We start from the raw sequence: 26291 nt of genomic DNA on the forward strand, positions 1-26291 counted from the left end.
TGCCGCAACTAGAGAAAGCCCTCGCACGAACCGAAGACCCAGCACAGCCAAAAATAAATAAATAAATAAAAATAAAAGTAGCTATAAAATTAAAAAAAAAAAAAAAAAAGAGTTACCTGTAAATGGTGGATTAGGCCGTGAGCAGTAACATAGGTGAGGGGAGCCACCTGCACTCTGGTTTCCTCAATCTCACAGGGACCTATTGGGCTTCTCCAGAGTGAAAGCCACTTACAATGAGTCTCAGTTATCACTCTCTGTTATTTTTAAGATCAAACAAGTGTTTGAAGTTTAAACCACATTTGAAGATTAAGTCTACCTCTCACTACCTTTGTAAAGTTCCCCTAATATCTCTGAACTGCAATGGCCTCATCTGTAAATATCCTATTCACCTCACAGGACTGTTTTGAAGAGAAATATGTGAAAGTGTTTAAAGATGAAGCACTGTATAGATTTTAATATTATCTTGTTGTACTGAGAGTATGGGAGTCAAGTGTAACTTAAATATGGACAGCATCAGGTCTCTTAATTCCTGTCCTGGGCTGTAATTCTATTTCTACCGCCTACGAGCTTGATGGTCTGGCTTCTTTAAGTTTCTCTGTCTGTAAAACATGAATAATAGTATCTAACATACAGTGTTGTGGTAATGACTAAATGAATTATGTAAAATGCTTAAAACATACCAAGTGCTTAGTAGACGGTAGCAATTAATATGACTTTTCTGGGTTGACTGATATTTATTAACTATTTACATATTAAGTCAATGCCCCCAACTAACTTACTAAGTAATATTACAGGAAAAAGAAAGATAATCATTCCTATCATTTTATCTATCTGAAAATATATTCATATGTTTTTTGATGCCCAATTAAAACTGGAGAAAGTGAAGTAAGAATAAAATGAGGGGACTTTGTCAACCTCTATATGAGTGTTGTGCTTAATGGAAATTGGAACTAAGCTCTTTTCATTATGACAGACTCAATAAATGGAACTTAATAAGCTTTCAGAAACCACACATCTAATGGTGAGGAGTTTCTTCTGGACTAAATTAATGCAAATTTAATTTTATTGGTTTATCAAAGCAAATGGTCTCTTTTTGCCTATAGTAGATCCGGTTAAGCTCAGCCACAGAACATGATTTTTTTATTGATAATTTAAAAGTTCATCTTACTTAGCTAGATTTAACATATGAAATTTGATAATAAAAAATGTGTGATCCGTCTATTTTTATTACACAATTAGCTGTCTATTATAAGATAATTTCATCTAAAGTCATCTGTTAAACACTAGTAATAAATAATGTTTAACAATGTCACTGTACTATAAAAAAAGGAAAACAGTATCCTTTCAAATGTATTCAGCTTTGATAGCGGTGAAAAAAACATAGTTCTTACCTGACTTTTTGTTTATAACCTTATCTTTATCTTTCTGACTTTTTATTTAATGATAATCAGTCTCATATCTGTTGATACCAAATACATTTCTACTTTTTGTCAGAGCTTTGAAAGGAGATTCTATTATAATAATGCACCCTTTTTGTAAGTCTTCTTTCTTTAACACTCACATGATGGGATTGTTAAAAAAATTAAAATAAAATAAAAGAATGGTAATATATGTTATTGTCTAGCCAAATAACAAGTAGAAAGGGAAAGAAAATGCTGTTACATATTAAGTACTCTTTGATCAGCAGGCATAATGAGAAAATAACGAGGCTTATTTAACACAGGAAAATGGCTGCCGGAGCCTGAACCAAGATGGCGGAGTAGAAGGACACGCTCTCACTCCCTCTTGTGAGAACACCAGAATCATAAGTAGCTGCTGGACAATCATTGACAGGAAGACACTGAAACTCACCAAAGAAGATACCCCACATCCAAAGACAAAGGAGAAGCTACAATGAGACGGTAGGAGGGGCACAATCACAGTAAAATCTAATCCCATAACTGCTGGGTGGGTGACTCACAGACTGGAGAACACTTATACCACAGAAGTCCACCCACTGGAGGGAACGTTCTGAGTCCCCTGTCAGGCTTCCCAACCTGGGGGTCCAGCAACGGGAGGAGGAATTCCTAGAGAATCAGACTTTGAAGGCTAGTGGGATTTGATTGCAGGACTTCGACAGGACTGGAGGAAACAGAGACTCCACTCTTGGAGGGCACACACAAAGTACTGTGCACATTGGGGCCCAGGGGAAGGAGGAGTGACCCCTGGGGAGACTGAACAAGACCTACCTGCTAGTGTTGGAGGGTCTCCTGCAGAGGCGGGGGGTGGCTGTGGCTCACCGTGGGGACAAGGACACTGGCAGCAGAAGTTATGGGAAGTACTCCTTGGTGTGAGCCCTCCCAGAGTCTGTCATTAGCCCCACCAAAGAGCCAAGGTAGGCTCCAGTGTTGGGTTGCCTCAGGTCAAACAACCAACAGGGAGGGAACACAGCCCCATCCATCAGCAGTCAAGTGGATTAAAGGTTTACTGAGCTCTGCCCACCAGAGAAACAGTCAGGTCTACCCACCACCAGTCCCTCCCATTAGGAAACCTGCACAAGCCTCTGAGATAGCCTCATCCACCAGAGGGCAGACAGCAGAAGCAAGAAGAAATACAATCCTGCAGCCTGTGGAACAAAAACAACATTTACAGAAAGATAGATAAGATGAAAAGGCAGAGGGCTATGTACCAGATGAAGGAGCAAGATAAAACCCCAGAAAAACAACTAAATGAAGTGGAGATAGGCAACCTTCCAGAAAAATAATTCAGAATAATGATAGTGAAGATGATCCATGACCTTGGAAAAAGAATGGAGCCAAGGATCGAGAAGACACAAGAAATGTTTAACAAAGACCTAGAAGAATTAAAGAACAAACAAACAGAGATGAACAATACAATAACTGAAATGAAAACTACACTAGAAGGAATCAATAGCAGAATAACTGAGGCAGAAGAATGGATAAGTGACCTGGAAGACAGAATGGTAGGAATTCACTGCTACGGAACAGAATAAAGAAAAAAGAATGAAAAGAAATGAAGACAGCCTAAGAGACCTCTGGGACAACATTAAATGCAACAACATTCGCATTATGGGGTCCCAGAAGGAGAAGAGAGAGACAAAGGACCCGAGAAAGTATTTGAAGAGATTAGAGTCGAAAACTTCCCTAACATGGGAAAGGAAATAGCCACCCAAGTCCAGGAAGTACAGTGAGTCCTATACAGGATAAACCCAAGGAGAAACATGCCAAGACACATAGTAATCAAATTGGCAAAAAGTAAAGACAAAGAAAAATTATTGAAAGCAGCAAGGGAAAAATGACAAAAAATATACAAGGGAACTCCCATAAGGTTAACAGCTGATTTCTCAGCAGAAACTCTACAAGCCAGAAGGGAGTGGCATGATATACTTAAAGTGATGAAAGGGAAGAACCTACAACCAAGATTACTCGACCCGGCAAGGATCTCATTCAGATTTGATGGAGAAATCAAAAGCTTTACAGACAAGCAAAAGCTAAGAGAATTCAGCACCACCAGACCAGCTCTACAACAAATGCTACAGGAACTTCTCTAAGTGGGAAACACAAGAGAAGAAAAGGACCTACAAAAACAAACCCAAAACAATTAAGAAAAGGGTAATAGGAACATACATATTGATAATTACCTTAAACGTGAATGGATTAATGCTCCAACCAAAAGACACAGGCTCGCTGAATGGATACAAAAACAAGACCCGTATATATGCGGTCTGCAAGAGACCCACTTCAGACCTAGGGACATACAAAGACTGAAAGTGAGGGGATGGAAAAAGATTTTCCATGCAAATGGAAATCAAAAGAAAGCTGGAGTAGCTATACTCATATCAGATAAAATAGACTTTAAAATAAAGAATGTTACAAGAGACAAGGAAGGACACTACATAATGATCAAGGGATGAATCCAAGAAGAAGATATAACAATTATAAACATATAGGCACCCAACATAGGAGCACCTCAATACATAAGGCAACTGCTAACAGCTGTAAAAGAGGAAATTGACAGTAACACAATAATAGTGGGGGACTTTAACACCTCACTTACACCAATGGACAGATCATCCAAAATGAAAATAAATAAAGAAACAGAAGGTTTAAATGACAAAATAGACCACATATATTTAATTGATACTTATAGGACATTCCATCCAAAAACAGCAGAGTACACTTTCTTCTCAAGTGTGCATGGAACATTCTCCAGGATAGATCACATCTTGGGTCACAAATCAAGCCTCAGTAAATTTAAGAAAATTGAAATCATATCAAGCATCTTTTCTGACCACAACGCTATGAGATTAGAAATGAATTACAGGGAAAAAAACGTAAAAAACACAAACACATGGAGGCTAAACAATACGTTACTAAATAACAAAGACATCACTGAAGAAATCAAAGAGGAAATCAAAAAATACCTAGAGACAAATGACAATGAAAACACGACAATCCAAAACCTATGGGATGCAGCAAAAGCAGTTCTAAGAGGGAAGTTTACAGCTATACAAGCCTACCTCAAGAAACAAGAAAAATCTCAAATAAAGAATCTAACCTTACACCTAAAGGAACTAGAGAAAGAAGAACAAACAAAACCCAAAGTTAGCAGAAGAAAAGAAATCATAAAGATCAGAGCAGAAATAAATGAAATAGAAACAAAGAAAACAATAGCAAAGATCAATAAAACTAAAAGCTGATTCTTTGAGAAGATTAACAAAATTGATAAACCATTAGCAAGACTCATGAAGAAAAAGAGGGAGAGGACTCAAATCAATACAGTTAGAAATGAAAAAGGAGAAGTTACAATAGACACCACAGAAATACAAAGCATCCTAAGAGACTACTACCAGCAACTCTATGCCAATAAAATAGACAACCTGGAAGAAACGGACAAATTCTTAGAAAGGTATAACCTTCCAAGACTGAACCAGGAAGAAATAGAAAATATGAACAGACCAATCACAAGCACTGAAATTGAAACTGTGATTAAAAATCTTCCAACAAACAAAAGTCCAGGACCAGATGGCTTCACAGGTGAATTCTATCAAACATTTAGAGAAGAGCTAACACCCATCCTTCTCAAACTCTTCCAAAAAATTGCAGAGGAAGGAACACTCCGTAACTCATTCTATGAGGCCACCATCACCCTGATACCAAAACCAGACAAAGATACTACAAAAAAAGAAAATTACAGACCAGTATCACTGATGAACATAGTTGCAAAAATCCTCAACAAAATACTAGCAAACAGAATCCAACAATACATTAAAAGATTCATACACCATGATCAAGTGGGATTTATCCCAGGGATGCAAGGATTCTTCAATGTATGCAAATCAATCAATGTGATACACCATATTAACAAATCGAAGAATAAAAACGATATGATCTCAATAGATGCAGAAAAAGCTTTTGACAAAATTCAACGCCAATTTATGATAAAAACTCTCCAGAAAGTGGGTACAGAGGAACCTACCTCAACATAATAAAGGCCATATATGTCAAACCCACAGCAAACATCATTCTCAATGGGGAAAAACTGAAAGCATTTCCTCTAAGATCAGGAACAAGACAAGGATGTCCACTCCCACCGCTATTACTCAACACAGTTTTGGAAGTCCTAGCCACGGCAATCAGAGAAGAAAAAGAAATAAAAGGAATACAAATTGGAAAAGAAGAAGTAAAACTGTCACTGTTTGCAGATGACCTGATACTATACATAGAGAATCCTAAAGATGCCATCAGAAAACTACTAGAGGTAATCAATGAATTTGGTAAAGTTGCAGGATACAAAATTAATGCACAGAAATCTCTTGCATTCCTATACACTAATGATGAAAAATCTGAAAGAGAAATTATGGAAACACTCCCATTTACCATGGCAACAAAAAGAATAAAATACCTAGGAATAAACCTATCTAGGGAGACAAAAGACCTGTATGCAGAAAATGATACGACACTGCTGAAAGAAATTAAAGATGATACCAACAGATGGAGAGATATACCATGTTCTTGGATTGGAAGAATCAATATTGTGAAAATGACTATACTACCCAAAGCAATCTACAGATTCAATGCAATCCCTATCAAATTACCAATGGCATTTATGGAACTAGAACAAAAAATCTTAAAATCTGTATGGAGACACAAAAGACCCCGAATAGCCAAAGCACTCTTGAGGGAATAAAACGGAGCTGGAGGAATCAGACTCTCTGGCTTCAGGCTATACTACAAAGCTACAGTAATCAAGATAATATGGTACTGGCACAAAAACAGAAACATAGATCAATGGAACAAGATAGAAAGCCCAGAGGTAAACCCACACACCTATGGTCAACTAATTCATGACAAAGGAGGCAAGGATATACAATGGAGAAAAGACAGTCTCTTCAACAAGTGGTGCTGGGAAAACTGGACAGCTACATGTAAAAGAATGAAATTAGAACACTCCTTAACACCATACACAAAAATAAACTCAAAATGGATTAGAGACCTAAATGTAAGACTGGACACTATAAAATTCTTAGAGGAAAACATAGAAAGAACACACTTTGACATAAATCACAGCAAGATCTTTTTTGATCCACATCCTAGAGTAATGGAAATAAAACCAAAAATAAACAAATGGGACCTAATGAAACTTAAAAGCTTTTGCACGTCAAAGGAAACCATAAACAAGACAAAAAGACAACCCTCAGAATGGGAGAAAATATTTGCAAACAAATCAACGGACAAAGGATTAATCTCCAAAATATATAAACAGCTCATGCAGCTCAATATTAAAAAAACAAACAACCCAATCCAAAAATGGGCAGAAGACCTAAATAGACATTTCTCCAAAGAAGACATACAGATGGCCAAGAAGCACATGAAAAGCTGCTCAACATCACTAATTATTAGAGAAATCCAAATCAAAACTACAATGAGGTATCACCTCACACCTGTTAGAATAGGCATCATCAGAAAATCTACAAACAACAAATGCTGGAGAGAGTGTGGAGAAAAGGGAACCCTCTTGCACTGTTGGTGGGAATGTAAATTGACACGGCCACTATGGAGAACAGTATGGAGGTTCCTTAAAAAACTAAAAGTAGAATTACCATATGATCCAGCAATCCCACTACTGGGCATATACCAAGAGAAAACCATAATTCAAAAAGACACATGCACCCCAATGTTCATTGCAGCACTATTTACATTAGCCAGGTCATGGAAGCAACCTAAATGCCCATCGACAGATGAATAGATAAAGAAGATGTGGTACATATATACAATGGAATATTACTCAGCCACAAAAAGGAATGAAATTGGGTCATTTGTAGTGACGTGGATGGATCTAGAGACTGTCATACAGAGTGAAGTAAGTCAGAAAGAGAAAAACAAATATTGTATATTAACGCATATATGTGGAACCTAGAAAAATGGTACAGATGAACTGGTTTGCAGGGCAGAAATTGGGACACAGATGTAGAGAACAAACGTATGGACACCAAGAGGGAATGCCGTGGGGGGTGGTGGTGGTGGTGTGATGAATTGGGTGATTGGGATTGATACGTATACACTGATGTGTATAAAATTGATGAGTAAAAAGAACCTGCTGTATAAAAAAATAAATAAAATAAAATTCAAAAATTCAAAAAAAAAGAAAAAAAGAGAACAGATGAAAAGCCAAAAAAAGAAAAACACAGGAAAATGGCCAAATTTATCCTTGTTAACACAGGTGCAGTGGATAGTCCTTGAACTAGAAGAAACCTTAGCAATCACCTAATCGAAACCATTCATTTAACAGATAAAAGCCAGTGAGGTTAAGTGTAATTTAGAATTTTGTAAATTCAAAACCATGAATACAAAAAGGGACAAACTATTACTAACATTATGGTCTGTGACACAAAAACAATTTTGAAAAACATTATTTGCATATTAAAAAAGATGAAATTATAGTTCTCTTGTGGGGCAGGAGGGCATTACATTTTACCTCTTAAAGGTGACAGTCTTCTGTTTTATTCATAATAATGTGCCAAAGAATGACATCAATCTACTGCTTCCTCTGTTTGACTAAATTTCTTCATCCTTCTGATAGCATCTCTCTGAGCCTAATGTGATTCTAGTTCTGTATACATTAAAGATTGAAAAGACATAAGTGCCAGCCAACCCCTTTAATTCCAGAAAGAATCCTTTTCCAACACTAAAGGAAAACCCAGCCATTTTGTTTGAGTATGCTAGTCTCCAACACGACATGATTCTGAGGGATTTTTAGGATAATTTTGACTCTATCCAACTTTTCACTTCATGTGTTCACTTCAGAACCTAGTCTCAGTCTAAGATATGACTCCAAAGTATCTGGTGATACAGAGTGGCAGCATGAGACAATTTGCAGTTCACTCACAAGAAACCTAGCATGTTTAATCCAGAGAAAGATTAATAACCAAAAAAGCTAACTATTTCACAAATTATAGAATGATGACAGTGATCTACTTGTTATTATAACATTGCCTTGGCAAGAGCCAAACAGAATTCTCCAGTGAAAGACGGTGGCAGCTTTCTCTGCGTTGCCAAGCAATGAGCTACACGGAATAGAAATAGGTGGTCCCAGCAATCCCAATACTGGGCATATACCCTGAGAAAACCATAGGTCAAAAAGAGTCATGTACCAAAATGTTCATTGCAGCTCTATTTACAATAGCCAGGACGTGGAAGCAACCTAAATGTCCATCGACAGATGAATGGATAAAGAAGATGTGGCACATATATACAATGGAATATTACTCAGCCATAAAAAGAAATGAAATGGAGGTATTTGTAATGAGGTGGATGGAGTTAGAGTCTGTCATACAGAGTGAAGTAAGTCAGAAAGAGAAAAACAAATACAGTATGCTAACACATATATACGGAATCTAAGGGAAAAAAAAAAAAAAAAAAAGGCCATGAAGAACCTAGTGGCAAGACGGGAATAAAGACACAGACCTACTAGAGAATGGACTTGAGGATATGGGGAGGGGGTGGGGTGAGATGTGACAGGGTAAGAGAGTGTCATGGACATATATACACTACCAAATGTAAAATAGATAACTAGTGGGAAGCAGCCGCATAGCACAGGGAGATCAGCTCGGTGCTTTGTGACCACCTAGAGGGGTGGGATGGGGAGGGTGGGAGGGAGGGAGATGCAAGAGGGAAGAGAAATGGGAACATATTGTATATGTATAACTGATTCACTTTGTTATAAAGCAGAAGCTAACACACCATTGTAAGGCAATTATACTTCAATAAAGATGTTTAAAAAAAAAAAAGAAAAGAAATAGGTGGTCCCCTCCTCCAGCAGGAGGGACAGCACTTCCGACAGCATCCTAGGACCTCTCGGTACAGAAATGACACTCCCCACCTTCACCTGCTCATATCCCTCTCAACAGGCTGTCTGAAAGTCCCTTGAACAACATTGTCTAAGTGCAGTCTGACCTCCCTGCCTTCATATGGCCAGTCTCGAGCTCTCATGGTCCTATAAAAAAGATGGAGTAGAAGGAGGGAGCATGGTCCTTCCTTGGGAGTATACTAAATGGTGTTTCCAGTTCTGACCATTCCTGCCATCTCTCCTTGCGATGATGAGGGCTCAGGGACATTGCTGCCTCCACCACCGAGTTCCCCTGCTCTGTGCTACCCGTTGTGCTCCTGTGCTGTTTGCCTGTGCTTAACCTCTCCAGAAGTGCCTAAACAAGAGCCCAATTTAAATTGCTAGATTGATAAAAAAAGGTTTAAAGACAAACAAACCAAAAAAAAAAAAAAAAAAGTGTTTACATTGCATTCATCTTTCTTCACAAACACATTCTCAAAGGAAAGATGATGCTGGAGTAATAATTCTTTTGTCTTTTATTATTGACTTCAAGACAAAAAATGATTTATTAGAATTGTAAAAATTAAAAAAAAACACATGTAACTCTGATGTCAAAGCGAATAAATGATCGTTATTTGTAAAAGTCCACTTGCAATTAAACCTATTTAAACTTCTGGGTGACTAAAACATTATTTATTTGGAAACAGAAGATCTGCTAAATAAGGTAGTTTATAAATAAACAGTTGCTAACAAAAGTGTATTCAATTATAGAGTCAAGTTTTTTTACCTTTAGTTGAACAGACCTTCAGGGGAAACAAGGTAACTGATATACAAAATAAATTTTGATCATATTAAAATGAATCAGCAATGGGGAAATATCTTACAGCATGAAAAAATGATCTCTAATCTCATGTAAGGGCTTGATGAGGGGCATGTATCCAGATCTTGACTGGATGGTAGCGGTGAGAAGGGAGATTGAACATGAGACTTCATTTTGATTTGAAAGAATCATAATTTAAAAATATTTGAGGGACCCTGGCATAAAGAGTAAAAGGAAGCCACAAGCTTTTCCACTGATCTGTGGTTGAACTGTAGTATTAAGAAAGTAGATCAATAGCCAGTTGGAATTTATATAATACCAGTGAGTAGTACAGAGTGGGTAAATAAGAACTACCAATTACAAACTATGGGAAATGCTAACATAGTATAAAGAGCATGTATGTGGAGCTAGGAGATCCCTCACGATGAAGCTTGATTGCTTGTATTCTCCAGGCTGAAAGGAGTGATGCCACATACTATGACCTTGGCCTGGGTCAGCCAGAAGGAGGTAAAAAGGTAAGTGTAATGACTTAGCAAAAAAGAACCAATTGTAGTTTGGTTAGAAATAGAATACTCCACATTTATTTCAATGTCCTTATTCCTTTCATTAACCGATGTATTCTTGTTTAACAAATATGAGAAATACTTTATAAATTAAACAGTTTACATTAGTGTAAAAACATAGCTACTCTACTAAAAGGTCTTTCTTAGCTCTGCATGCATCAGACAGCTGCCACCTTACTAGCCATATGCCCACTGAGAACTCACTTAACTCCTCAGAGATTTGGTTCCCTCATTTGTAAATGCTGTGATCATCCTCTGGGACAATGGATGTGAAAGTAGTTGAAAGTTAAAATAGTGCCTTAAACATCACTATCATTATTATCATCACAACTCCCCAGCTGTATAAGATGGCATGTACCGGAGATAATTACAACAAAAATATCTTCGTTGGGAATTACCCTGAAACCTCAACCCCTCTGGAAGCCATGGAAACATCTCACTCTGCGGTCCTTGCTTCATCATTTTCAGTGGGCTTATGGAATTACAATAAATGCTATTTTTTAAATTCAATGTGGCACACTCTAACCGTGAGATTAAGTTATATGTTTCTTACAGATCAAATAATTTCCCTTAGAATTGTTCACTGTTGGGGTGTATTTTACCGTGAAAGAACTGGAAAAGCAAGTAGTGCCAGAAGGAGAGTCCTTATCTATGTCATTGGGATACATATGATAAAATATAACTAACATTTGTTGAGCACTTCCTACATACCTGTGTTAAGTGCTAAACACCAGCTGTGTAATGAGACTGCCTAGATTCAAATTCTGGCTTTATTACTTAGTACTTGTAAAAATATCTGTGTCTCAGTTTCCTTATCTATAAAATGGGGATAGTAACACAGACTTCATAGTTTTTGTTGTTGTTGTTGTTTGTTTTGTTTTGCTTTGTGAGGATTAAATGAGTTAGTATATGTAAAGCACTTAGAATACTGCTGGGCACGTAGTAGGTGCACAATAAAAGTTCTTCCTCTCCCCTCCCCTCTCTCCTTTCTCTCTGGTCCTAATCCTCATCCTCATCCTCCTCCACTTCCTCCTTCTCCATAATCTGTCTACTCAAGATCTCACAGCTAGGAAGCTGCAGGGCTGGCATACTGTGAAACGCTGCAGCCCATACTCTTGGCCACTAAGTGATAATAATTGACATGACCAAATGCTACTGACAAAATTTAGAGCTCACTTTAGATTAGAACATCACTGAGCAAATTCATCAGCAGTGCACTTCAGTGTCTATTACACAAATCTGTTAAGCTGGGGAAAGGATTTCTTTGTTAAATAGCTGTTTAAAAGCATCAAAACAGTATGCTAGTTTTTGAAGATTGAAGAAAAAGTTGAAAGTTTGAAAAATTAACTTTCAATATAGAAAAAAAATCTCTAAGAACAAGCAAGATTTTAAAAGGTATTCTTTTATGTTGATTTCTAATTGGAAATGTTTTACATTTATGCTGGCTTTTCAAAAATTCTGAAATTAGAAAGCATTTTCTTAGAATATTTAGAAAACTACTCAAAGGCATGAAGGAGAAAAACATTCTTAAGATATGCTATTGAGTTAAAATCCTCTCTAACCACTTTCCAACTTGCTACATCATGACAAATACTCATCATTAACCATGAAATGAATGCAATTTTCCTTTCACATTTAATGTTATATTGGAGATATTATACAGTATCTTTCATACTTTCTGGAACTGCACACGAGTAACATTTCATAGTAGCAGATGTGTGACATCACATGAAAACTTGTAAAACCTTTACATGAAAATCACATCTGTCAGTCTCCACTATTATTTTAACTGTGGTTGTATGGTTTGCTTCTCCGTCTGTGCCAGCAAAGGCAGCTTTGCATGAAAGCTGTTCCAGGAAATTGTGTCTTCTGGGCTAGCTAGTTAAGCAAATTGTATAACTGCCATTGAAACCAAAATGTAACCCAGCAGACATAATTTCACAAAAGAGGAGAGAAAAACACATTTGTACAAAAGTCACAGCTGTTCAACGCTACATTTTGCACTTTTTTCATTAAAGAAATTTCCCTTTCTTTATGAACAGTGACAGTTACATTTCTAGTTAGCAACTTTAGGACTTGTTAATACATTGCTAAGTGCTGTACTATCAAGGATTTAGTGTCAGGAAAACTACGGCTAACCTCTTTCTGCGTCTACATTGAGCAGAAATGTGGTCTGTCTGTCCTGTCTGCAGATGAAATAAGGAAAGATGTTGAGTATGGCTCACTGTTCTCTAACATACAGACCTGTGTGGCTGTCTCTATAGCTCCAAACGAGGGGCAACATCCCTACACTGAGGCCCACATAACCTGGACTCCTCTTCGTTCAGGACTTGCTAGTCTTACTCTTGGGGGCCGTGGTGTCCAGGGCCACTCTCAAGTCATGGGTAACGGAGCTGGTGGCTCGGAATGAGTGAGTTAGAAGCCAGCCTGATGGGGCTGTGAGCAGCACTGTCGGAACCCTCCTGTGACACTACTAGAGTGCAGCCAGGGAGGAGATGTTCTCTGGGGACCCCTTATTCTTCTCCAGTGATGAGTCCCAGAAGCTTGTTCAGACCATCATGTGAGGATTATGGACACTACATTTATGTGATGCATTTCGAGCAAGAGTTTGGAGCCTGGGCTCTGCAGTCCCAGTGCCTGGGCCCCATTCCTCTCAATAATGTGCGATGCTGGGTAAGTTACTCAACTTCTTCAGCCAGAGTTTCCCCATCTGTCAACTTAAGACAATGTACCTCATTACACTACAGAGAGGATTAGAAATGTGCTAAAGACTGTTGTGCTCTTAGCCCACTTCATGGCACATACTGAGCCCTCAGTAGATGTTAACTATTTTGATGATATGATACTTATATGATGATGATGATCATTTTCCTGAGTTTTAAATATATTAAACCTATAATCTTAAAATTGCATTTGCCCAGGACAGAATTATGGCACAGTACAGTCACCAATAGTAGTCAAAAATTATTCAATCCAGGTTTTCCAGTTTCAAGTTGTACAGACACTTTCCCGCTCCTGACTGCTGAAATCCTACCTGCTTGTCTGAGGCTGGCAGGAACGAGTGTTTGTGCAACTGTGCCAGAGGCACAAGGCTGATTTCAACCTGACATGCCCTGCTGATGATAGAGAGCCCATTCCACAACTTCTGCTCCCAGTTGTTGATCTGCTTGAAGAGTAACTGACTGCTAAGTTAGACTTCCAGTGTCCCTGCATAGGCTTTTGTGCCACTTGGGAGGAAGGTGGAATGTTTTTCCTATTTTGTAACCAGATCTCTAATTGTGTAATTCGGTATGTAATTAAACACCAAAAATGATAGCTCTACAGAGAACCCATTATATAATGTAAACATATAATGTTTACAAGTTGAGGTATTTTAATTATTTTGATTATTTTTTTCCAAAAGACATTTCTAAGAAATATTGGCCTATAGTTCTACTTAAAATTATCTGGAGGTTTGGATTATCTGTCTCAATTTTTTGATTGGTCTGATACACACACACACACCTAACAATTGCTATTGGGATACCTTATGGAACCATGTAATGGGGGAAAAGCCATGACAAATAGTAGAACTGGATGCAGTCTGAAGGAAGTTAAACTATTTGACTCACTATGACCTGTATCTAAGACCTCACAATCACCTGAAACCTAAAACTATTAAATGTGTTAGTCTGATCTAATTATATAAGACATAACTGACTAAATTATGAATAATTTTCTGACTATGGTGATGATACATGAAAAATGAAGTGAAGAAATGTAGAAAGAAATGTAATTTAAGCAAAAACAAGTCCAAAATAAACCATGTGAAATGTAATGATAATGAGGACCATTTTCTTTTAGGCTTATAGCTAATGTACAATTCAATAATTAACTACCAGCAGCAGGTCTTTACGTGAAGAGCACATGCCTCGATGATCAAGAAGGTAGGAAGCATTGCTTTCGGTCATGTGGGTCTCTCACCTCTATGACAGTTAGAGAAAGAAGGTTTGACTTAAATACTGTTTTTCACATTGGAAAGCAGTTGAGGACACGGAAGAAGAATCTGAAGATTTCGAATAGGGCAAGGGTCAGCAAACCATGTTCTGCATGCCAAATTTGGCCAGCTACCTGTTTTTGTTAATACAGTTTTACTGGAACATACTACACCCGTTCATTTAAGTGTCGCCTATGGTTGCTTTCAAGCTACAACAGCAGAGTTGAACAGTTGTGACAGAGGCCATTTGGTGCCCTAAAATATTTGTTATCTGGCTCTTTATGGAGTTTGCCAATATCTAAACTTAGGAGAAGGTTCTTGTTCAATGAATTCTGTAAGGAAGTGTATTAAAGATGAGATCTGGTATGTCACATACCTCCATTCTCTTTCCTTACATGGAAATAGCTTGGATTTCAGATGTGATAGGTTTAGGCAAGGGACAGTCTAATTCAACAAATTAAGACAAGGTAGCACCTATTGAAAATCTTTAATGTTGATAAATTTAACCAGGAGCTGCAGCTACATTATTATTATTAAAATATATGTGTATTTTAATTGATGAGCAATGTAGTAGGACTAGGAGCCTTATAACTATTTACAAGTGATTTCCCTTTATTTTTGCAATTAGTGATACCTCCATGTACATATCTTAATTTTTGCATCTATTGAGTGTCTACATGACGTTAGAGAATTAGATACTATGTTAGAAAATTGCATTTGGCAAAGGAAGTGAATTCACCTTCACTGGAAATGACTGACTGTGGTGCCAAAATTGGGGCTTTTCCAGATGAAGATGGTGGGTCAAACTATTCAAGACAAGTGCTCATGAAGGAGTTGCTCAAGGGCAGGGAGCACACAGGTCGTCCTCATCAGCACCTCTCCAGTGCAGAGAAGGGCTTGACACTTCGTAAAAGCTCAGTAACAATTTGAACAATTTACTACAAAAACAATTTAGCAATAATGCCATTAGTCTGTAATCCTCTACCATCTAGATTATTATTGCTAAACAGAATATGATTGGAGAAAACAGAGTTAGATCTTGATGGAGAGTGAGAACATCTTTAGTTTTTCAGCCTCTGCATTTCTTGGGTATCTGGTTTTGTTATTCACCCAAATAACTTAACAACGTGACACAATAGATAAAAAATAAAAATTTCTCTATCAGAAGAGCGGTTCTGGAAAAGTAAGTCACGTACTTAACTTTTGAAAATTATGAATATTATTTGATTTTCCTAAGAAAAAAATGTGTATATAACTGAACCCCTAATAGGGGCTTTATCCTGAATAAAAGGATGCATAGAGGGGTAACTCATATTATGCTAAGATACATACATTAAGGTAATGAAACCTCCAATAGATAACATAAAAGTCCAATCTACAGAAAAAATACTCTTGATTTAAAATGAGGCCTTAAAAGAGAGAAAAAAAACCATCTTAATTTTATTTCATCCCTCAACTGGCAAGTATGGTTGCTTCATTTAATTGACTCTGAAATCTGGTTTAATAGAGTATCTCTTTTACACAACTAGTCAGCTCCCAACATTTTGATTGCAAAATGAAGGGCATTTACTCTGATGTCTTTAATTATCACTCATTTAGAGGACAGTGTGAAACACATTTTTCCAACTGGTGTTTTAGAATCATGAGTCAAAGGAAAGGAATCACAAATTAGCCAGCTGGAGAGCAAGAGACAGCTAGCTAGTGCTGCTAGAGTCTTTGTGGGTACTTCAAAGTAAGATGACAAAGGAATAAAGGGACTGTTAGCCACACAAGCTCAATAAATGAAATAATAACACAATTTCACAACACATTAATAACAAGTTAATATCAAACTTAGAGACTTACTCAACATAATAAGTGCCATATATGGGATCATCGATTTTTTCCCAGCCATATGGAAGCTCTGAAAAATAAAGAGTTATTTCTTTCAGTAAGTAACAGATAACACTATTTCTAATAAAAAGTAATATAATTTAATTGTTCGTGGCTTGCAGAAATAGTCTACTAAAGTGGAATAAAGCATTCAGAGTCAGCACTAAATTTTAAATGCATATTGTAGGGACTATAAGAAGCACTGACTTGAAAATTGGCACTTAAAACACAGAACTCTCTTCTCTGCAAATCTACTGCTGGGTCTAGCTGTTTATCCCACGCCAAGCAGTAGAATGGCACGCTATCATGTTATCACCACTCAAGGTAATACAGAAGGCAAATCGCTTTCCTGAAAGAGCATACGGCTTTCTCATTTATTTGTATTGTTAAAAGGAGCATTTCAGGATAAAGAGCCTATTTTCAAAATATATTTCTGAGAATAGCAAATTGTTTCTGATGACTGAAACAAAGACATTATACATTCTCAATTGACACCCCACTATTCGAGATGGTTAGCTTGCTTTTCTCTCTCCATGGGTCAGAATTTGAATACTGCCAATAAACTCTTTGGGTATATTTTTGTATAAAGTCTAAAATTCTAAACACACTTTCCTTGACAATATGGTTCATATTTTCAATTCTCCACAGCAAATTTTAAGAAACACATGTTAAAATATCAACAATACAATAAAAGCTACTTTAAGCAAAAACATGTTATTTGAAGACCAGGCTTTGTGTTATGATACTCCTTCCAAATACACTAAGCCTTTATAATTATTAACTCCTATAAATATGAAGAATATTCTAGTTTTCCTCATATACATTAATAATACATATATAACTTGAAATCTAAGTAAGATATATTGACATGCTCTAAGTAATATGTTTAAATGACACTTAAAAGTTTTATTTTTATAAGTAGTAACACATTTTCACCACAGACAAGCACAATTATAAAAGAAAATTAGAATCACCTGCAATCCTGCCATCCAGAGATAAGTGTGTGTGTGTGTGTGTATATAATTTTTAAAGACACTAGATCATATAGTGCATATTATTTTTACAGCCTGGTATTTCTACCTAACAAAATATCAAGGGCATCTTCAATGTGAATGAGTGTTACTGCACAATATCACTTTTAAAGTGGACAGTAGTGGTGTGGGGTGTGGCCAGAGCCTGTGTAATCTCATCAATCTTCTATTATTGAACATTTGGGACTTTCCAGTTATATATCATCTGTGTTGGACTTACTAAAGCCTAAATCTTTCATCATTTTCCCAGTAATTTAGTCATGATAAATTCCTAGAGGTAAAATTTCAGATTAAAGGGCATGTACCCTTTTATGGCTTTTGATAAATGTATATCTATATTTATATCCAAGTTGTTGCCATCCACTCACAAAAGAGAACCAATTTATAACTTCACTGGGAGTTTATGAATTGACTTTGTTTCTCTGTACCATCAAATTAAATACAGGTCCATAATTCCTCATCCAAAACTTTTTGGGACAGAGAGGTTTTGAAATTCATAATTTTTCTGATTTTAGAAGGATAACACGAGGCAAATGCATTCTGTTCCATAACACCTCAAGCAGAGTCTGAAAAAGCACTTTATAATCAAAGCCATGAGTATTTAAGCAGCCCAAACCATGTGATTCTCACTAAGAGGCACAAAAAAAGAACCACTTCACATCAGTTAGAACTGGTCTGCCAGCATGTCCAGGTCAGGTTACCTTTTGCTGCCAAATGAGTATAAAAGGCAGTTTTTAGAGCTTTTGAATTCTGGATATGCAGATAAAATACTGTATATCATTATTTTAAAAATCAACAAAATTGTTTTTTAAATAGTATCTCATAGTTGTTTTAATTTGCCTTTCTTGGATTTCTAGTTAGTTTCAACATTTTTTATTTGTTCATCCTTGGGCAACTGTTTTTTCTTTTGTACATTTCTTATTTTTATAAATCCATTCATAAGAGTTTTTTTTTTTTTTTTTACTTATTAAGAGTATTAGTCCTTTGTTACATATGTTGCATATAGGTTTTTAAGAGTTTGCTTAGATTTTAATTTTGTTGAACATTTTCTTCAACATAGTTGTTTTAATTTTTGATTGGTAAATTTCTCAGTGTTTTCCTTTATGGCTTCTATCATTGGAGCTTAGCTTAAATACTGAAGACATTTTTCAAGTTTATTTATTTTTTTTAAACTATAAAGTCTAGGCTATGACTTGGTTTAATAATTTTTGGATTAGTCATATATTAATAAATATACAACACCAAATTGTGAAGCATCTTAAGAAATTTTTCTGTCAAAATTATAATAAGAATATTACTGAGTATTTACTATGGTCCAGATACTGATGGGTTTTCCATGCACTAACTCATTTTACCTAAACAACAACTCAGGATTTAAAAACCCTGTACTTTGGTTCCAGAGACCTTAGCCAATTCAGATATCAATTTAGGCACTCTGTTTAATACAGCATAAACAATACTTAATTTAAACTAATGAGAATAACTATCCAGATGGTTTTTACCAAATTCCCCAAGTTACTGGAGAATTTGGCTATTAAAAAGAAAAATCCATTTGACAAACATCTAGTGAGTGCCTTTTACAAGTAGCTTAAGTAAAACAATATACAGAGGACAAGAATTGATATTATGAATATTTATTATTAATATGGCTGAATACATGGATTCATATATATAATAGGTTTAATATCACCTCATGAATACAATAATATGTAAAATAATAATATTTAATAATTTTCAGAGTAAAAGCCTAACATGGTTAGTTTTATGAATACTAGTCCTACTTCTTAATGGCACTGCCAAATGGAAGCATTTCATGGTCAAATTTTAAAAATTATCTTTTACAGTGTAATCTATTCCTTCACTTATTCCTTATCTTTGGCTCTTTTTTTGAGTAAATTACTAATTCTAAGCAATGTATCTCCGAAGTATACAGTTCATTGATTCTTTATCTTTGTGGATTTACAGTGCCAAAGGTTCTGGGAACAATTCATCGGCATTCTTTCCCATTTGCCATCATGAAGTGTTCATCAGAATTTAGGGGGAATCTGATTTGCTTTTCATAAGATATTAATATAGTTTGTTTGCTTATTTCATATTTCCAAAATAAACTATTAATTCATGCCTAAACAAAATTATATATTATAAATATTTATACTTTAAGATGAACTATTAAGTGGCCCTTGACTCACAATTTGAGACAAAATGATACACTGTAGCTCTAACCTGTTACAAAGAGCTGTCATTCATTTCATTTACAAGATCTGCACAGGATTGATGGATGAATGTTACAAGAAACAAGTAATAGAATACACACACTGGTTCATTTGTAAATATGACAGAATAGGTATAAAAGTCTACAACCAATGCTTAAAATTGTGTATTTGTGTGTGTGTGTGTGTATATATATAGGAATGTGTATGTGTATGTATATATGTTTGTGTGTATGCATGTGCATGTATATGTGGACATGTGTTTGTGTGTATTCCCCTTAATGACATTCTTCCTGAGTGGCAAAGAAAAGCCAAGTCATAAAATAAATTCTTAAGATTATTAACTCATGAAAAGCCAAGTCATATAATAAATTCTTAAGATTAAATGAAGAGTATACATCTATATGATGAGACGTTAAGACAGTTAAGAACCATCTTTCACTGTGAAAAATTAGCTATCTGGACTTTAATTTGTTTTTAAAAACCAATTGCTTCTTTTTAAAATTAAGCTAGGAAACGAGAAAAAAGAATTTCCAATTTTGTACTATTTGCCCAACCAAGCAAGTATGCAGCTTGGAACTCTTGGGTCCTGGGTTATTTGGAATACTGTATTCAATGATACCTGACAAATTTGCAGATGATTAAGGTCACACTAATGAAAGCATAACCTATACTATGCAACAAAGAAAACTAAACACTTGAGATCAGCAAGGTTAATGCTGTATTAAGAACTGCTGTAATTGAGATTATCTTCAGGCCATGGAACCATGGGGAAAATTCAGTGATTAGATATTCCTATAGTGATCCACTCTGCAAAAAGTCTGTGAAAATGTCTAGGTTAATTTGTAGTCAGTCATATAAGCTTTGTAAAACTTTAATAGAATCAAAAATTAAAGAGGCATCTAGTTCAGCCTGGATTCTGCCACAGCCACCATGCTCTTCTTTTTATTTACTCGCTCTGTCCAATTCTTATTTATTTACTTATTTATTTGTTAGGTCCATTTTTGTTGCAGAAAACTGGGACTCCTTTATTAGCTCAAAAAAACATTTTTCAGGCTACAGCTGGGAAACTTGTAGAATCCAAGGATAGTATTTCTTATGGAAATGAGACCCAAATACTGAAAAGCTATAAGGAACCTAAGATACACTATCTCACTACTTTGATCTCTGAGTTTCCCAATTCTGTACCCAGCCTCCTCCCCTGCATCCACCCTAATTCATTAATCCAGTTCGTTTTCTTCAAAATAGATCCAAGTTACTTAGCCCGGCAGATTACTGTAATGTCTGTCCTCAGGTCAAGAGCCCACTCACATAATAATCAGGTATGGCTGGGGGCTGTGCCCCATTTGTAGACACAGAGCCACATTCGGCAAACACAAATGGAGGAACATTCTAGAAAATAACTGGCCAGTACTCTTCAAAAGTGTCAAGGTCATGAAATAGAAAGCCTGACTGAGGTATCGTCATAGTGTGTAGAGGAGACCATGGAGACATGAAGAGTAAATGCAGGGTGGGATCTGGATTAGGTCCTGGACCAGAAGAAGGACATTAGTGAGACAACTGGTAAAAACCAAATAAGACTTGTAGATTAGTTACTAGTCTACATGAATGTTAATTTCCTGACATCAATAATTGTGCTTATGAAAGATGTTAATATTAGGGGAAGTGAGGTGAAAGGTACGTAGAAACGCTTTGTACAATTTTTGTAGTTTTTCTGAAATCTAAAATAATTTCAAAATGAAAAATAACTGAAAAAAGCTACTTCACCAACTCTCACTATTGATTAGATGACTTCTACTCACACTTCATTAATATTCAATCAGATACATATAACACTGAATTAATTTGGATAGTGTTAAATTTTTAAACAAAATGAGGATGTAGGATTTCTGCATTTATAGTCTTCTTTTATATTATATTGACTTTTAATAGATATTTCCAAGAAAGTAACTTTTAATTTTGCTATTTTACCTTTTTTTTTTTTTTTCCTGTTGCCTATCTTTCTGCTCACTGGAAAAACTAAGTAAATGCTATGTTCATGTTTAAGTGTTACTGCATCTTGAATCCTAGAGATACAAATTCAGTAACATGAGTTCAAAATCTGGAGTCCGGTTTTGTTCCTTTCTTGGGAGGCAGCATCTTGTATGGGTCATAGCATGGGTTACGTTAATTCATAAAGGTTGTGTGAAGGCCCATCCTGGTGGGCAGCTTAAAAAGCCAGGAAGGTGGACCAATTTAGAAAGCATACTAAGTACTAAGATTTTGGAGACAGGAACAGGGACCAGCATAGGGGACCATTTCCTTCAATCCTATGTTATTTTATTTGGACTTGCTTTCTTAAAAAAATTGAGGCTCTTGCTATTGTGCTTTAGAGGTGATGACATCACAAGAGAACATAAGAAACATATAAAAGTTCCCTAGGTAGAATAATATGCAATATAGTGATAGCTACTACCCATATTAAAATCTTTTCCTACAATTTTTATTAGATTTTTGCTGTATACACAGTATATGAATTGGGAAATATAACTAAATTTCCCTGGAAAAGTCATTTAACTTTTGCTACCAAGGAGTATAATTATAAAAGTAAATTCTGAATTCATTCTTGTTTTTAACAAAATCCATAAAAGAATGATATGTTAATCACAGTCCCATTTCCCTACATAAAGATAGAATTGAGAGTGTATACTTCCAGACCTTTTTCTGTGTGTCAGGACTGAAATTTGCTCCTATTTACCAGAGAATTTTATTCCATTCAGTCACAAAAATAAACAATCAAACAAAACAACAAACTTTAGAACCTAAAATTGAAAATAAAAATTCTTCCTGTATGTTCTCTTTTTCATCTACCTCAGAGAGTGTCTACATGCAAGAGCACAAACCCAGTTGATATCATGGAAATATAGGCTAAGAAGTCTTCATTCATGGGCCTGGGTATAGGAGTTTTACTATTTTTTACAGTGGAAAGGAGAACTAGCTGATCTGTATTTTACAACACTGGCATTTAGTTCATGTTACCATGTGGATTCAGCCTGAGTATTTCATTACCCCAGTATTATAATGGGTTTTAAAAGTATTGACCACAATTTCACAGGGTTGTTGTTGATAAAACATACAATGGCACAAACAAATTCCAACTAAATTTATTCCTTAATGTATCTTACCAAATTTGAGTAGAAAATGTATAAGCTTTTTCTGACAGATATTGATATATAAAGAAAGGTGTGCTCAATAATGTTTTGGGTATTCAGGGGCCCTTTTCTACCTGGAAAAAAAGTTGTCAAATATAAATGTGAACTTTTGCAATGTTAACTTAAAGATGACAGAGTAATATATTTGAGACGGTGACAAGAAGTGGTGGCAGAAAGGCATGACACAAAAAAAGGATGCTGTCTGGTAAAGATTCAGAAAGAGTCATATTTGGTTTAAGTTTGCAAGCTGCGCTAGAAGGTGAAAAAGTGATGAATCTAGTAGGTGGTTTTTTTTTTGGTTGTTTGGTTTTGTTTTTTAAATTCCTAGAGCTTTGGAGAAAGGTCTGGCCATAGTGAAAGATCTGGGAAACAACTTTATGTTAGGACTTCAAATATACATCTCCAGTTTCCTCTTAATTTCTGTAAGTCTATATTAATCCATCTATTGATTTATTTATCATCATCATCCACTTAAGATTCTTTATTGAAACATGCTGGGCTCCTATAATGTAAAGGCTGATATCTAAATTTTAACCTCTCCACTTACCCAGAAAACCATAAATATCCACTAAGAGAACAGTAAAACCATCTATAACCCACATCTACAACATAATTAGGAGAAAGAAAATACTATGAACTTGAAAAGGTATATGTAGGTAGAGACATAAATACCCCAATCTAGCAGAACCAGCTCAAGAGCCCATTCTGGATCAGAAAGTCAGGTGGAGAGTGTGCAGAAAAGAAGAGAGGGAGCAAGGAGCCCAGGGGCAGAAGAACAGACAAAATCACCCTCAGAAAGATAAAGTCCTGTCCTGAATTGGAAAATGCTAACAGACATGGTTGATCAGAACACAGCTACTGGGGAACCGAAAAAAAGAGGTTTGAAAGTGAGCAGAATGAGAGATGGAGTCTTAGGAAGGCACTTCTTAAGAAGAAGAGGGAAATGATGTTGAAAGAGGAAATGGCCCATGGAAATTTGGTTATGATAGGAAAGAATCATGAGGTAAGAATCACAACTTCTGCTGTGTCTGAAGAAACAAAAAAAGAATCATAAGATCATAAGACATACCAACTATTCCCTCTGCAAAAAAAATATATCATCTACTAAAAATTAGTACTTCACAAAATAAACAGAAGAGGGTGCTCATGGACTAAGAATGTAGTAATCTACCGAACTCTTATTTTTGCTTATACAAAACTGTTACTGCCGGTTTAGGAAAAAAATAAAAATAAATAGAAAGTAGATAATATTCATACAAGGTTATTATAAGAAATCAGAAATGAGAGTCAAAGCGATATGACTAATAAAAAAGTATTATCCTCCTTCAAGCATAAACAAAAACACAAATGAGAAAACTGTAATGAAATCTCAAGATATTTTCAAACAAGCATTTATAAATATAAAACAACATTTTGAATCAGAAATTTAAAAGTTCAGAAATGGACAAAGAACAGAAAGATAGAAGAGTTGACTAAAATGAGAAAATAAATTAAAAAAAAAAGAATCTTTGAAATTAAAACTAAATTACAAGGTGCCCAAGAGAGAATCAATTCAGTTGGAATTATAATAAGGACCACTGAGGAAAGACATGGCAATAGCCAAGAGATCAAGATGAAATAAACAAATAGTAAAAAGAATCAGAATGAAGTCATCAATATAGAACACAGGCAAAGATAATCCAGTATATGTATAATTGGAATACATAAAGACGAAAATATTAGAATACTTAAAACTATAATCCAGAAGAATTTCCAGAAATAAAATAACTACATATATTTCTATATTGAAAGGGCTGTCCAAGTACTTGGAATATTGTCCCAGAACAGTCAAATCCAACGTAATAGCTATCAGTTAGCCACTGGACTTAAATTATAGAGGAAAAACTGACTAAAAGGTAAGTTCCTTACAATAAAAAAAAAAAAATCAAGTTGATATCACATCTCTGGAATAACATACATAGCTAGACAATAATGAAGCAGCATTTTAAGGAATCTCAAAGAAAGAGTGAACCAAGGATTTTATATCCAGCCAATCAACAGTATCAACACACATACACACACACACACACACACACACACACACACACACACACACAAATTTAAAATATGCAAGAGGGATGCTGGTGGGGGACTTTGATGACCATGGAGATGGGAGGAAACCCCGAGCAACCTGGTAGGATGTGGGGTGGAGTGAGGGGGGAGGAGAAGTGGAGGCTGGATAGGACCAACACCCCTGAGTGGTGCCTGAGAGAGGGGAGGAGTTCCCTCACCTGGAGGGACTCTCAGGGGGCTCGGAGGATCTGGGGAGGTGTGGAGGGTGTTTACCCCACCCACTCAGGCCCTGGGAAACCTGCTGGGCTCCTGGGCCTGGTCATCTATTCTCCGGGGCCCCCTCTGGGCCGTGTTGGTCTGGGCCGTGTTGGTCCATTCTCCGGGTCCCCCTCTGGGCTGCGTAGGAGGGAGGCAGGGGGAGAAGAGGAGAGGCGGACAGGGAAGGGACCTCAAGGATCGGAGGATCAGGGGAGGCGCAGAGGGCATTTCCTCCACCCACTTGGGGCCCGGGAAGCTTGCTAGGCTCCCGGGCCTGTTCCTCAGTTCTCCTGGGCCCCCACCATCTGTAGGGGTCCTAGGGTCATAGGAGGGAGGGAGGATGGGAGAAGAGGAGGAGAGGCTGACTGGGGGAGACCCTCCAGGACCAGGGGATCAGGGGAAGCACTGCAGGTGTTTCCCCAGCCCACTAGGCCTTGGGAAGCCTGTTGGGCTTCTGGCTCTGGTCCCCTGCTTCTGGGGCCCCCTCCGGCCACGTGGGTCCTAGTGGCATAGGAGGAAGGTGGGGAGAAGAAGAAGAGAGGCCAATGGGGAGGGACCCTCTGGGATAATGTGCCTATGTTTGGGTAATGCGCCTAGTGTTTCCCCCACCCACTTGGGCCCAGTGAGCCTGCTGGGGTCCCGGACCAGGTCCTGCACCCTCCAAGGCCAGAGGCACTCCTGGGCCCCTCCTGCTGCATTGAGCCAAAGCCCCGCCCCCTCAGGGCCTTTTCTGGCCCTGTGGGTCCTAAGCATAGGCCCCACCCACAACCCAAACCCCACCCCTGCCTAAGCCCCGCCCCCACAGCCAAGGCCTTTTCTGGCTTTTTTTTTTTTTCCTTCTCTTTTTTGCTATTGTGGTTCTGTTTTACCTTCTGGTTGTTGTTTCATCTATATTTTTATTTTTTCTAAGATATCTGTTAGTTTTCTAATCTTCATTTTTTACTTTTTGTTGTTATTGTTCTGCTCCTTTTTCTCTTTTTTCTTTCCTTTT

General features: G+C 36.7%; 1 protein-coding gene across 7 annotated transcripts in view; it reads right to left on the reverse strand.

The window, feature by feature from the left end:
• Positions 1–26291, reverse strand: part of MAGI2 (membrane associated guanylate kinase, WW and PDZ domain containing 2) — a 1336469-nt gene that overhangs the window by 319941 nt on the left and 990237 nt on the right. For all 7 annotated transcript variants that reach the window (XM_082473412.1, XM_082473411.1, XM_082473409.1 and 4 more), the window contains one exon: positions 16532–16589. In XM_082473412.1, the coding sequence (XP_082329538.1) occupies positions 16532–16589 (58 nt within the window). The remainder of the gene's footprint in view (positions 1–16531; positions 16590–26291) is intronic.

This window comes from Balaenoptera physalus (genome assembly GCF_965194825.1).
Source record: "Balaenoptera physalus genome assembly, chromosome: 8".
NCBI lineage: Eukaryota > Metazoa > Chordata > Mammalia > Artiodactyla > Balaenopteridae > Balaenoptera > Balaenoptera physalus.